We start from the raw sequence: 14,454 nt of genomic DNA on the forward strand, positions 1-14,454 counted from the left end.
ACATAAGCACATCACACTCACACTCACGTGACTGCAGGAAAAAAAAATTCAGACTTTATTATTATAAAATAAGAATTTAATGAATTTATTCAAACAAAAATAAAATTCAACTTTTTTTTTTTTTAAACCGACCCAAATTTAGGGACCATTGTACCACCTTTGTTTTTTTAATCCTAATGCACTTAGTGGTTGCACTAGTAATTCGGAGATAATTTGCTCCTACTTTTATAGGCATAGCATGTTCTATCTATATGCTGGTAAAAATAGTGAACTGCTATATACCGCAACTATTATACTTTGCACCGCACCCTTTTAACATTTATGTCATCCTCACAATTTCAAACCAAAAATCAAAAATTCTCAAATCCTCTCTAGCTTTTTTAGTTTTTCAAAAAACCCGACCTAAAACTACATGCCACCAAAGGAAGGAAGGGGAAAAGGCTTCATGAAGGTTCCGGTAAGTTTTAGTTTTAAAAAATTGTCCAAAATCACGAGTTCCACCTCCGAAATTGGAGGCGGAACCCGTTTTTTTTTGTACTAAAAGGGCTGCCGATGTCGTTGCCACCACGGGCGGAACAAACAAACTGCCCGTTTGCCCGTGGTGGCAACGGCATCGGCCATGCTTTCCACCGTAAGGTGGAAAGCATGGCGCACGCGTTCCACTATTAGGTGGAACGCGTGGCGCACCAGTTCCACCGTAAGGTGGAACTTGGTGCCGCGTTCGTTCCACCTAATGGTGGAACAAACGGCGCATCCGTTTGGCCCTACGGCCAAACGGAATGCGCTGTCCGTTTGGCCGCTAGGCCAAACGATTGTGGCGCACAGGTCGGCCCGCGCGCCGCAACCGTTCGGCCCAGCGGCCAAACGGACAGCGCGTTCCGTTTAGGCCAAACCGGGTCCGAAATAATTTAAAAAAAATAAATTAATTCGGACCGCCCGTTGGCAGGCCCGAATTATTAGAAAAACTGAAAAAACGATAAATTGAGTATATTAAAAAAATGCGTTATTTGCTTATATATTTTATTTTTTTTTTTGTTTTACAGGCTGATATTGTTGAGGCCCGTTCTGGACACAGGCATACAAGGTCATGTGTTGTGACTGCCTCTGCCCGGAGGCAACGGACGGAGCAGATGATGATGGGGGATGCCCAGAGGGCATAGACTGAACACGACAAGCGTGTTAGACGTGAGGAGATGGCGGATGTTGTGGAGATGGACGGAGATGAGTCTATGCCTCCTCAGAGTGCTTCTTCTGTGCGAGTACCTCCTCAGACAGTGACGAGGGATCGAGACGGACGTTTTGCTTCTACAGCAGGGTCGTCTTCGAGTGAGAATTTTAAATCTAGTCATTATTATGTGATTTATTCGTGATTAGTAGAAAATATACGAATATTCTGAAATGAGTTTACTGTAATTTTAGGTAGCATCAAGCGCTCGAGGAGTGCTGGAGAAGATGACTGGATCGTGAAGACCCCGGTTCCTAGGGGTCCATCTGATGTCTTGTGATCCCGAGCTTTCTGGGACATATTGCCCATGCTATCTGGAGCAGGCAGGATATGGGCCTCCTCATGTGTCAGACACGCTCAGTCTATTGTGGGAAGTTGTGTGTATGGTACAATGGTGCTTCTAGGGAGATCTAGTCGCGTATAGCGTCATCTGGTTTGTCCCATTTACCAGGTATCATGTATGCCCACATCGATGCACCCCTGATTACGGCTTTTGTGGAGCGGTGGAAGCCAGACACGTCATCATTCAACATGTCGTTTGGTGAGATAAGCATTATGTTGCATGATGTGTGGCAGATTTTGCGCATCCCCGTCGATGGGGCTATGGTGACTGCTGAGGCGAGTATTGAGGAGCTTCAGTCTTGTGCGGTATGACTCGGGATGAGTTGCTGAACGGTCACTACTTTAACAGCGGTATACGATCGGCTTCCGTCCTGGAGTATTGTCAAGGAGATCGGATTCCTGATGAACAGGCTACAGCTTGGACGTTTCTTATGCTCGGTTGCACATTGTTCGTGGATAAGAGTGTTGGTCCCTTGTGATTAGTTCTAAATGGGGGGGGAGGGTTAGGAACTAATGTAACTTTTTCGCTTTAATTGCGCTGACTTAATTTAATTCTTTGAGTTTCGCAACTCAGCTTTGGTCAGCATGGCCGAGTGAGGCGTAAGACAGCTGTAGTCAAATACTGACTAGAACTGTTCTACTTGTGAGTTGGAAAATGACACTTTTGTAGTCAGCTTCCAACTCAGCACTCTGATTTACTCAGTGTCAGCTTAATCAATTTATATACTGAGTAAATATGGCAAGCAACACATACAGATATATATTGAAAGAGAGTTAGAATTTACTCAGCGCGACTTATCCTGGTTCGGCCTCTCCGCCTACGTCCAGTCCCCATAATCCCTCCGGGCTTTTTAAATCCAATACTAAGCTCTTTAAAGGTAAAGCACAAACCGTTTACAGGGCAGTTGAATATGCAAGAGTACCGTCCTCTATTCGTCTACTCAACTCTACTAAGCGCTACAACCCAGCACTTAGATTTTCTCTACCACTGAGTACCAAACCGAGTACTCAGCACCACTCTCTCAACTATTACAATTGATACAGATTTGTTCTTTTCAGATGAAGAACACTTTAGATGATAACAAAACCAATCTAGCTTTTACACAGGAATAGAACTTTGGTGTAAGATTTCTTTTCTTGTATTGATGTGCTTTTGTATGTATGCTCTTATTCTCTTTTTGTTTTCACAATCGGCAAAGGATCCAAGAATGAACTTGTCCTTTTATAGTTGAAGTCTGAAGCATAATGATTTGAATCTGGAGTTATCCGTAGGATTCAAACGGCTTTATCTTGAGAAATGTTCTGGTCAGCTTCAGTTTTGCAGGCCAATCCTGTCGTCTGAATTCCGCAGTCGTCAGGTTTGTCTTCTTCCTGCAGGTTTTGTCTTTTTATGCCAGTTCGTCTTTTAGCAAAAGCACAGTTGATCCATGCATCTCGAAATTGGCTTTTGCCTGATTCTAAGGTTTCTATTATTGGTGCAGACAGTTGTCGGATCTTGTCTTTTAGCAAACGGATCATTCATGCTGTCTTGAGGATTACGCAGCTTGACTTTGATAGCCGTTGTCTTTGATTATTGTCAATTCAGATACTGAGTTCTCTTTTACTCAGCTTTCATGGTCAGCTTCGTTCTGCAAGATATAGTTCTCAAGAAGACTTCTCTACTTTTAATACTGAGTTCCGTTCCACTCAGCTTCATTGATTAGCTCGATCTTTAAGCTTCTGTTCTGAAGATGACTTATCTTCTGTCACACTGAGTTATACTCCACTCAGCTTGTGTTGTATTCTCATGCTGACTTCATCCTGTCTTACTTTTTATTTCCATTTGTATTTATATTTATACTCAATATTGAACAAACATATTAGTACAATTAAATCAAAGCACTTAAATTGAATTGTCTTTTAATCATGGATTAACTTAAATAATTTTGTCAAATCAAAATCATGTGGAAAGGTGTTTCAACAAAGAGTGGTGAACGCATTCGACCTTCCTGTCTGTTGGAGGTATAGGACTCGGTAGCTGGAGCCATTGGACTCTCGTGGGACTCAGTTGCACTAGCATATCTATACCGCCATCTAGGTATTGCTAGCAGAGGAGACTGCGGGCAGATCATGGGTTGTCTGACACTGCTTCAGGCATGGATTTATGAGTACTTCCCATGCTTCAAGCCTCAGCGGGAGGGAGTTACATTGGATCTAGAGCTTTCGAAGGCTTGCATGTGGCCATCTATAGCGTTGGAGAAGAGTGATGATCAGCTGAGATCATATCGCGCCTGGCTTGATAGATTGACTGCTGATGAGGTACAATTTCCATTTAATTAAAATAAACCAAATTCATTACTTGCATTACTTGAATGTTAATGTTGTTGTATATGTCTGTAGGTGATGTGGATGTCGTATGGTCCTCATGCCATTACGGGTACCCCTAGGACGACATACGCCAGATGGATACGTTACCGGGATGTGATCAAGCCGTACATACCGAGGAGATGCCTTCACCAGCTCGGTTACGTGCAGACCATACCCAGGCCGACCTTGAGGCTATTGAAGTCCGTACGTCCCTGGTCCAGCTTGAAGTATCGGGTAGAAGTGCCTGCCGATATGGCGGAGGATATTTGGACCTCGTTTCCCAAGGCGGCCGTGCTTGTATTGTATCGGTTCACTCTAGCACGGACTCCTTCGGACTGTGAGGAGCAGTACATGCGGTGGTACTACCTGCATTCACATCTTCAGCTACTGCCAGAGATGCCTGCACCCGGAGCGACTATTCATACTCGCTCGAACAGCGAAGTGGTAAGTGATTTAAGTTTTAATCAACTAATTTACAAATATCAAATTATTTTCAATGAAATGATATTTATTCATTTTGGGGTTTTTCTTTTGCCAGTGGGTTAGCCGTTTCGCTAACTGGGGAGAAGGTGCATTGGAGGCGATGAACCTTCTTGATGAGGATGTTGCGACTGAGTGGAGATAATCGTACGACCAGATTTTGGATACTTGGCATTTGGCCAAGTGATTTGTGATTATGTTTTAGTACTTTTTATTATAGTTGCACGGATTATATCTGTATTATGTACTTGATATTTTAGTACTTTAATTATATAAGTACGTTGTTTATTACTATTTTTTAGTACAGAATGAACCTGTAACTCGACTCAACAAAACTGTATCAAAACTGTAACTGAAAACATCTAGAACAGTATAGAATTCCTACAGAATCAACCTGTAACATATATACAACTAACTGGAACATAGCTGAAACCATCCAGAACTATTCAAAAACCATTCAGAATCAACCTGTAACTCGACTCAACAAAACTGTATCAAAACTGTAACTGAAAACATCCAGAACAGTACATAATTCCTACAGAATCAACCTGTAACATATATACAACTAACTGAAACATAACTGAAACCATCCAGAACTATTCAGAAACCATTTAGAATCAACCTGTAAATCGACTCAACAAAACTGTAACTAAAAACATCTATAATAGTACAGAATTCCTACAGAATCAACCTGTAACATCCAGAACAGTACATGATTCCTACAAAATTAACCTGTAACATATATACAACTAACAGAAACATAACTGAAACCATAACATATAATACTCAAAGTCTGAAATATACACAATAACAGCTAATTGCCTCTAAGGTTAACCAATCTTGTCCATTGTGCTCTCCTATCAGTATAAAAGCGATCCCACGCTTCAACACTACGATCATGGTGTTGAGACCACCATGTCAGTATAAGAGGGACTGGAAAATTAGGAGATAAATTTAAACGGATATAGTGGCGACAGTGATTACCCAAATGAGCTACGCATATCTCTCGTTCTGGTCTTATAGCAGTGGATGCGGCATACAATGGTAACACAGTACCACAAAACTGTGATGTAATTCCACCCATGAAACCGAAAAACATGACAGCAGCAGTATACAATGTAGCAATCGGAAACAAGTCACCATAAACGAGCATCCAATGCTCCTGGGAACAACCTCCACCGTCCCAACTTATCCTATTAATTGTTGTATCAACACCGTCAAGTAACACATTTTCATACCGAAAACGGTTAGCAATTATTTCATTTCTAAGATTATGCCTAACTAATTGCCACGAATCTTCGGTGCCAAAAATGTAGGTAGAAACAACACGGAAGCCACAATTTCCATCACTGATTACGTCATAATATGTTTCGATGTAGGGCTTAATGATCCCGATTATTTTGTCAGAATGTATGAAATAATTAACTTCAAACGTATTTCCATCTGCATTGAGTGAAATAAGATATTGTAACCCGCACAGAACTTATGTTAAGTGTGAATCAATTAGATATTGCAAAACAAGTTGACATTACCTGAGGATGCAAAATTATGGACAGATGATAAAGAGCTTCTCCTACCACTTCTACCACGGCTCATAGACGAACTACTAGAACGAGCACGTCCACGTCGAGTTTCATTGTACTCCCAAGCACTCGGCGTACATTTTGTGGATTTACTCGCCTTGGGTCATCCTCGAATGTTAATTTTTACATCATGTTCAGTGTAATGTGCTTCATCGGGGTGTAGTTGATCATGTATAAGTATTAAAATGTTCCGCAACAAGGCTGGGTCACCTTTAGAGACCTGGTCGACTAAGGATTTAAAATATCTCTGATCCTCTGTCTGATCATTACACCCTTCAGTTTCATGAGTCTGATCATAATTAATCAAAAGTGTTATCCAGAACATATGAACCCTCTCAATACTGATCATCTCGTTACGATCATAAGCTTGTTTGAGCTCGCATGCACATGGTATCTGATGAGAGGTTCTCAATACACAACCACAAAGCGCATTCACTTCATGGCTCAAACTTCTCATGCGATCTAACTCAACATAGAGCATTTGCATGCAGTGGTGGGAGACTTTGCATACCAGGTAGTTAAGGGGGAATCCGGAGTAAAAGACTCCTTTACGAAGCCTGGACTGCTCAAGCATGTACCTGATAAGAAGATAAACATACTATCAGTTGACTGAGATTACAAATACCTGATAAGAAGATAAACATCTTCCAGTAGAACGTATTGAAAATACCTGATATTAGTTGCCTGGGATTCTATCTGCTTGTGAACCTTCTGCCATACCATATTCAGGGATCATGTGGCTGTATTGAGCCATTGCTTTAGACTCGCATGTTCGCTTTCCACACGACAAGAAGTTGTGTTGCCAAAATGTAGAAAATCTTTCGTCCAAGCAACAACAAACTTCTCCTTATGCACCAACCACGTCTCCTCAACGTACGAGATAGGAGTTTGGTACCTGCTCATCGAATCCTTCATCTTGCTCAGATTTTGCTCGTACTCCGCAATGGATAGAGATTGAATTATTGTTCTCCATTTTCCATTTTTGAATTTAGCGGCAAATGATTTTTCTCCCATAATTCTATATACCTGATCTTCTACATCCTTGTTTATATGTCAGGTGCATAGCAAGTGTGCTGTATGTGGGAAAACCTCCAGGATCGGCTTCAACAACCTCAACTCCCTATCACTGACGATAACAGTCGGGTTGAGATCAAACCCAATCAAAACCCTCAGCCGCTGCAGGACCCAACGATAGCTCCCTTCAGTCTCATCTTTAATGATGGCATACGCGATCTTGAAGTTGTTATTGCAAGGCGTCATCCCAACAATTTTAACAAATGACATTTTGTACTTGTTGGTTTTGTACGTTGAATCAATGCCGATGTACCAGTAATAGGTACTGAATAAATCTACTGATTTTGAATGTGCCATAAACATATGTGTAATCACGGCAGAATGAGGATCAGCTTGCGTATAATGAGCATACTTCTTCTCGAGAGCAATATGATAGAACTGACTAGTCAGGTCTCTACCTTCGAACCCATCCTTCCTCATCTTATCCCTATAATTGTAGACGTGTTTAATTGTTGGGTTGTCTTCGGGATGCTTTTCTTTAACGGCTGCTAAAATAGCACAAGGCTTTGCTTGAGCCGAACTCATATCGCGCATAATTAATTTAGATGCGGTACTGAGTCCGCTCATCTGCCGACTTCCCTCTAGATACACACGTAACGTATGATTGTGCTGAACAGTTAATCCAGCCTTAGCCTTTATCCCCCAACCAGAAAGGTCTGCCGTTGATAAGCTTTAATCTCAAATTTACACCTGCACGCTTTAGTTTTAGTTTTTCGCATTGACCCAGCATCATCTGTTCTCCCTCTATAGCGTTCACCCCGTGAACATCTCAATTGCTTTTGCTTTCCCCCATGTTTATGCGAAGATATTATAATCTCAAACCCAATTCGAATAGCTACCTGTTTTTCCCAATCAACAGCATCTTCACACGAAGGGAAAACGGTGTCCGTTATAAAACGGGAACTATAATAAATGTTGTCGGGTCGTCAATCTTCTAACGGTACCTGAATATATAAAAAATGCATAATAGGTATTAACAATATGTGCAAAAATTTAAAAAGTGGCATTCGGGTGCATAATAGATATTAACAATACGCGTAAAAATTAAAAAATATAAATTTGGGGCTTATTCGGGCAGTCTGCCCGTTAAAAATTAAAATTCTGAGCTTGTTCGGGCCTTTTATAGGCTAAACGAGCAGGTTAAAAAGCAAAAAATGGGCCAATATTGGCATAAACGGGCAGCCTGCCCGTTCCACCATCGGTTGGAACGGGCAGGTCACTCTACCCGTCCCACGGCGGAACGAGCGCAGCGCGGCCCGTTCCGTAGGTGGAACGGGCGACGCGCGCTGCTCGTTCCGCTGATGGAACGAGCGGCGCATGTCGCTCGTTCCGCAGGTGGAACGAGCGGAGCATGCCGCTCGTCCGCAGGCCGAACGGGTAGTTCATCCGTTCGGCTTGCGGACGAACGGCATCACTACCCGTTTAGGCTAAATCCTTAAAAAAAAATCAAAAATTAAAAAACAAATATTTAATTTAAATTTAGATCGTAAGATTACCTCATGTTCCAAATCATAGTCTTCTGGAATACTTGAGTCCATTTTCGTCAAATTCGGGTTTTTAGGCTTGGGAGAGAAATGGAAAAAAAAAATTTGAGTTTTAGTAAAAAATAAATGAGGGCATAAATGTCAAAAGGATGCGGTGGAAAGAATAAAAGTTGTGGTATATAGAAATACCCTAAAAATATCACTTAATCGTACCAAATACCCTCTAAAACCACAAATATGTTGCTTTTTTGTAAGGGTAAATTACATTTATGACCACTGAACTTTATCCATTTTCACATTGTAGCAACTAAACTTCAATTCTTCCGGGTATGGCTATTGAACTTTACATTTTGTTACAACGGTGACCACTATCACCGTTGACCAGCTTTCCTTATCTTTGACTATGCTTTTTTACAGGTTATCTCTCTCATTTCTCCCTTATAAAATCTAAAATACCCATTTTACCCTTTCTCTCTCTTCATCTCTTTCTTTCACACACTCTTTCTGTTTTCTTTTCTTCTGATGCTGCTGGTTTCTTTTTCTAATACACAACAACAAACATAAAATAAAAAATCATACGAAATTAGATGAAATTGTGATCAATTACACAACTCAAAGATTCAAAAATAAGAAATCAAGACCTCGCCCATTTGATTTCTAAGATTGAGAAGCATAATCAAGACCTCGCCCATTTGATTTTTGATCTGCTAATTTCCTCACTCTCACTGCTCAAATCCCTCAGTTCGTCAATGGAACTGGAATCAAACTCCTTAATTTTATAATCTGCCACATGTCTCGTCTAGTATCCCCATCCTCGGCGACACCTTGATCCTCGACGGAGGCTAACGTCGACGAGGCTTGGGCAATGCAGTAGCAGAGAGCGGTGAGGATAACCTAGAGTTTGTAATGAGACCTCCTTCGGCAGCGGTTGAAGAGAGATCAGAATGAGATAATGGAGTGAAGTTTTTGAATAGATGTATTGATGAAGTTTCTCGTCAAATCTTTGATTAATTTTGTCAAACATGCTTCTCCATTCGAATAGACATCTCCTCATATAAACTGGAAAAAAATGGCTTTTTTTAGCAGTTCCTTCCCTTGGAGAAAGGAATGAAGCGGTTCTTATTTGGATCACCATCAAGACATCAATAATATTTGAGTCTTTGGAGATTTTAACTGTGTTGGAAAGAGAATGAATAGTTACAAATATGTATTTTTTAGAGAGAGAAATGATCTATGAAGATGGAGAAGTAATAAAAGGAAGAGAAGGGTAAAATTGGTATAAATTGTTTTGAGAAAGAAGGGATGAGAGAGGTAACCGGTTAAAAGAGGAGTCAAAGGTGGAAAAATGGTTGTCAACGGTGACAGTGGCCACCGGTGTAACAAAGTATAAAGTTCAAATGCCATACCGAGAAGAATTGAAGTTCAGTGGCCATAATGTGAAAATGGGTATAATTTAGTGGCCATGGGTGTAATTAACTTTTTTTTTTTTTTTTTTTGTAAACAAGGCCATCACTGAAATCTGATTCCGTTACAGCCCAAAGCTAAATTTAGGTCCTCAAATTGCCCACCAAGATTAATTTGTTTGAAGTTACTTTACTTTTAACAAATCAATCTAAAAAAAATCTAAAACAATCTAAAACGACACATAATTTCTACAGATATATCAAATATGTGATTTACTTACTATTTTTAGGTGTCTCAATAAAAACGTCTTTTTTTGAACTTATCTGTCCAAATATATCAAGTTGAATCATTAATCATATAATTTATCAAAAAAAAAAAAAATCATATAACAAAAAAAATTATTTGACCCAATGCAATCTACAAAAGGATAAAATGACAATTTCGATCGAGTTTCTGAAGTCTAAAATGGGTGATTATAACTTAAAAATCTAGCTGTAAATGGGAGAGCCACGATCTCTGGGTTAACAATAAAAATTCAACTAATTCAGGAATAAAACAAGCAGAATTTAATTGTTGAATTTTTATTTTAACCCAGAGATTAGGTTTCAAAAGTAACATTCAACTAATTTAGAAATAAAACAAGCAAACTTTAATTGTTGAATTTTTATTTTAACCTAGAGATCTGGGTTAACAATAAAAATTCAACAGCAAAATTCAACTAAATTTAGAAATAAAACAAGCAGAATTTAATTGTTGAATTTTTATTTTAACCTAAACATAGAAGCTCTTTCTTAAAGAGGTCCAAGTTTCAGTCTCCCTTTAATGAGCTGAAAATTATTCAAAATAGGTGAACCAAGAAATTATAACAAAAAGAAAAGAAAGTTGTTAAAGCTAGACTTTTCGGTTAATCGCACTGTGACAAAGATCCGTGGCGAGGTAAGTATCTTCAGCAGCACCCATTTCATATGAACAAAACATCATAAACTAGAAGCAGTAAACAAACCATGGACTAACAGACATGTATATATCGGAATTGCTAAGCCACAAAAACAGGGGAACAATTCAGAGATGCCTGGAAAAAAGAATCTACCAAATCCGTGTATTGCTTGAACTTAAAACTGTAAAAAATCCTTCAACTACAAAAATGTACCAAGCCAATAGCTTGAATTGTGGTTGCTCTAATATCTAATTTAGCCCAAAAAATTATTATTTTCACTGATGTAAGTGGTATTATTATTTTATGCAAAGGTATTATTATTTTATCAACCACACCCTAAATTCTAAATACTCACTTTCTGGTAATTCTGGCCCAGCGTCTCCAATATATCGTAATGACCATATCCATGAAACAGAACATTAATGGGATTCACTTCATCTTTTTGATACTCTTCACCATAGTTTGCTATGTTTACCAGATTACCTGACGTCCTATCTATCATGAAGACCGATATCATAGTCCTGAGCAAACAATTGAAAAAAATGTCAATCTCAGAGGTCATTCAGCAAAAATAACAATACTTCATTGATGCGCTTTTTACAATTGTTGGAAATAACAGAAATATGCCATGAGCCATTCAAGGATATAAACTTGAATGAAATCTTGTATGCAAATGGAACTAATAAAAAACTGCAATATTGTCAAGATTACAATTTAAAGTACACTAATTTGCAACTGAATTCAGCACAAATGGGAAAAGGGCAATAAAGAACCTAAAAACTTTAAAAATAAAAAGGGAAACGGAGACACTTGTTCATAGATTAATCGAAAATAAGACATTTATGAACTGCTCAAAATTCATATCATAGCATAATAAGGCTAAAAACACACTTGAAAACTTACTTCAAAACATGAGAAGCCATCAACAATTCTGGTTCTCCACCCCATACATAAGGTTGTTCAATTCTTTTGACATATGCATCAAAATCCCCTTCTATAAACCTAAATGCATTTTATAAACCACAAAGTTAGCATGGTTCTTACTCATTATGCATTAGCAAGCAATAACAAATAGTTTGCAAATTAACAAGCACAAATAAAGTCTAGTCTACCATTCAGATTCTTCTCGCCTCGTTAAAAGCTCATTCACCACCTACAAAATCAAAATTTGATAGCAACAGATTGAAGCATCTAAACAAGTATTTTGACATGAATAAGATAAAATTGAACTCACTTGAGCTCTTAATTCATCAGCAAGTTCCCTCTGCCGCATTTCATCTGGAGCTTCTTCACCACTTCTCAAACAAGCCACATGAGCTATAGCTCTAAAGAGGCATCTTCCATCGGCTAGCACTCCTGCACCACTAATTCTGTTATATTCTATCATTCAATAACTTCTGCTTCTATTCATTTATGGAATTCACAATAACTATAATATCAATCAGAAACAAATTGACAAATCTGTGTAAATAAAAACTTCAAAACGAAATGGAAGAAAAAAAAATGCATAAAATTACAGAGTTTAACCACCTGTAACCTTGAAATCAGACCTATCTTCTTGTAAACCAGAAGTCACAACACCAATTGAATCGGAGCCATCGGTCTTATCACCAGCAACGGCGGTCTCGGAATTAAGGTCAGCCAGAAGGTCTATAGGAGCGAGGCAAGCACATACACCGAACAGCAGCCAAACAGAGTCAGGCCGGTGAAGCCAGCGGGCAGGCCTAGCATCCCAGGCGACGTTCCACGATCCTTCTCCTCTAGGCTCGGCCAACATCCGTCGGACATGACTCCTCTTAAACCCCGACGGCTGGATCAAGTGCCATATGGAGGGCGCACCGCCACTCGAGCCGACAAAGCGACAGGAGCTGGAGTGGTGGCGGTGGCGGCTGGAGATGGAGGAATCGGAAAAGTGTGATGGAGCTTCCAATAGGCGATTGTTGTGCGCCGGCGAGAAGCCGTGGAAGTGAGTAAGAGAGTTGAGGATCCAAGGCTTGGGGCGTGCACAAAGTACACCAAGCATATCAGTGGTGGTTGATGCTATTTTGCACCTGCCAGGTAATCGGCCCTCCTTAACCTACGCACCCATAGCTGATATTCTACAAGCTTTTTATACAGAGACTCTCAAAATGGTAGAGAGAGAAGCTAACATTTGAAGATGGCAATTTTTATCTTTTCTTCTTCTTTTCAAGCAAAACCTCAAGATTTACTAGAGCTAGAAAAATATTTAAAGATGTCAATTTTTATTTTGTTTCCACATTTATTTATTATTATTATTATTATTATTATTATCTCATCTTTTATTTTTTAATTCATTTGAGGCCGTTTGGTTATATGTTTATATTTGCTATTTGATTTGTTTTTAAATGTTTGCTGTTTATATTAGTTCATTTTTTCTGTTAAAAAAGCTATTTTCAATTTTTATTAAACATCTTTTTCTTTGTCTCGTGTTGAGAATTTAAAAGATAAAAAACAGTTTGAAAAATAGAAATAACCAGTTACTGAATTCTTGATTTTATTTAGATATTTACATTTATTTTTTAGAACAATAAATTATTATTTATCAAATTAATTAACTGTGAATATATAATTCAATTAAAATGTGTTATTCATTCTATGTAAGTTTGAAATTTTATTTATTTAAAGTTTAAAATAAAGTTAATATAATTGTTCTACAAATTACGCATTTCAAAAGCTATTATTAAATTGTAAGTATAAATTTGGAACGTAAGTGTAATAAATAACATTATATTAATCAAATGTTATGCAAAAGTTTTTTTTACAACCGATGTCTAATATAATAAAAACAAATAATCTCACTTAATGTATTCAAATAAAATATAAAATTCAATGCACTAAAAAATGAAAGTTAGGGCCTCAAAATATTTTTGTTTTTTCATTCAGGGATAGTGCAACATTTAGAAAATATGGTTTGACCATAACATTTTTAGAAAAGTGAAAATCTGGCTTTAATTTACGAAATGATACAAATTTAATTTTAACATTTTTAAGCAATATCAACTTTATCCTTACTTTAGTGAAAATTTAAAAATGTTAAGTTAAACATTCCAAATATCAATTATGTTTAAGATATTTATTGTGTTACTGAAACAATTAAAATTTTTTGTTAAAATATTAACAACTAAATGTATCACATATGAATCAATCACAATTTTTTTTCCAAAACACCTAAAATATTTAATATTTTATTAATATAGTTATAAACAACCAACCAAAAGTTAATTAATTTAGAAAATTAGATGTACCAATTAAATAACTCTGAAAATGGCTGCTTCATTGCATGCCAGAGCGAATATGCAGCAAGATCTCATCCTATCGGGTATTTAGAGGAAATGGTCCTCTTCTACGGCTTGTAGTGGATTCAAGAACTTTAGACGTCGAACGTATGCTTCGAAACGGATTCAACAGCAGTAATAGATTGTTTTAATAATGACTCTAACGATCTTTAGTCATAAATTAACGAAGAGAACCGCTCATACTTTAGTTAAGAGAGCTCTTTCCAATACTAATTTGTTTACTGTTTTTTTTTTTTTTTTGACTCCTAGTTTCTTTGAGCCT

The 14,454-nt window shown here is 38.1% G+C and overlaps 2 protein-coding genes across 2 annotated transcripts; both read right to left on the reverse strand.

The window, feature by feature from the left end:
- Nucleotides 1–4,921: 4,921 nt before the first annotated feature.
- LOC136226455 (uncharacterized) lies at nt 4,922–6,077 on the reverse strand. The gene is made up of 2 exons (XM_066014946.1): nt 5,926–6,077; nt 4,922–5,836 (listed from the first exon to the last, which is right to left on the reverse strand). The coding sequence occupies exons 1-2, from the start codon at nt 5,987–5,989 to the stop codon at nt 5,208–5,210; spliced, it is 693 nt and encodes a 230-aa protein (XP_065871018.1). The 5' UTR covers nt 5,990–6,077; the 3' UTR covers nt 4,922–5,207.
- A 4,936-nt stretch (nt 6,078–11,013) lies between these two features.
- Nucleotides 11,014–13,081, reverse strand: LOC136226454 (uncharacterized). Its single transcript, XM_066014945.1, has 5 exons — nt 12,406–13,081; nt 12,110–12,231; nt 11,988–12,028; nt 11,779–11,877; nt 11,014–11,396 (listed from the first exon to the last, which is right to left on the reverse strand). The coding sequence occupies exons 1-5, from the start codon at nt 12,896–12,898 to the stop codon at nt 11,219–11,221; spliced, it is 933 nt and encodes a 310-aa protein (XP_065871017.1). The 5' UTR covers nt 12,899–13,081; the 3' UTR covers nt 11,014–11,218.
- Between the last annotated feature and the right edge of the window lie 1,373 nt (nt 13,082–14,454).

Source organism: Euphorbia lathyris, chromosome 4, assembly GCF_963576675.1.
Source record: "Euphorbia lathyris chromosome 4, ddEupLath1.1, whole genome shotgun sequence".
In the NCBI taxonomy this organism is placed as follows: Eukaryota; Viridiplantae; Streptophyta; class Magnoliopsida; order Malpighiales; family Euphorbiaceae; genus Euphorbia; species Euphorbia lathyris.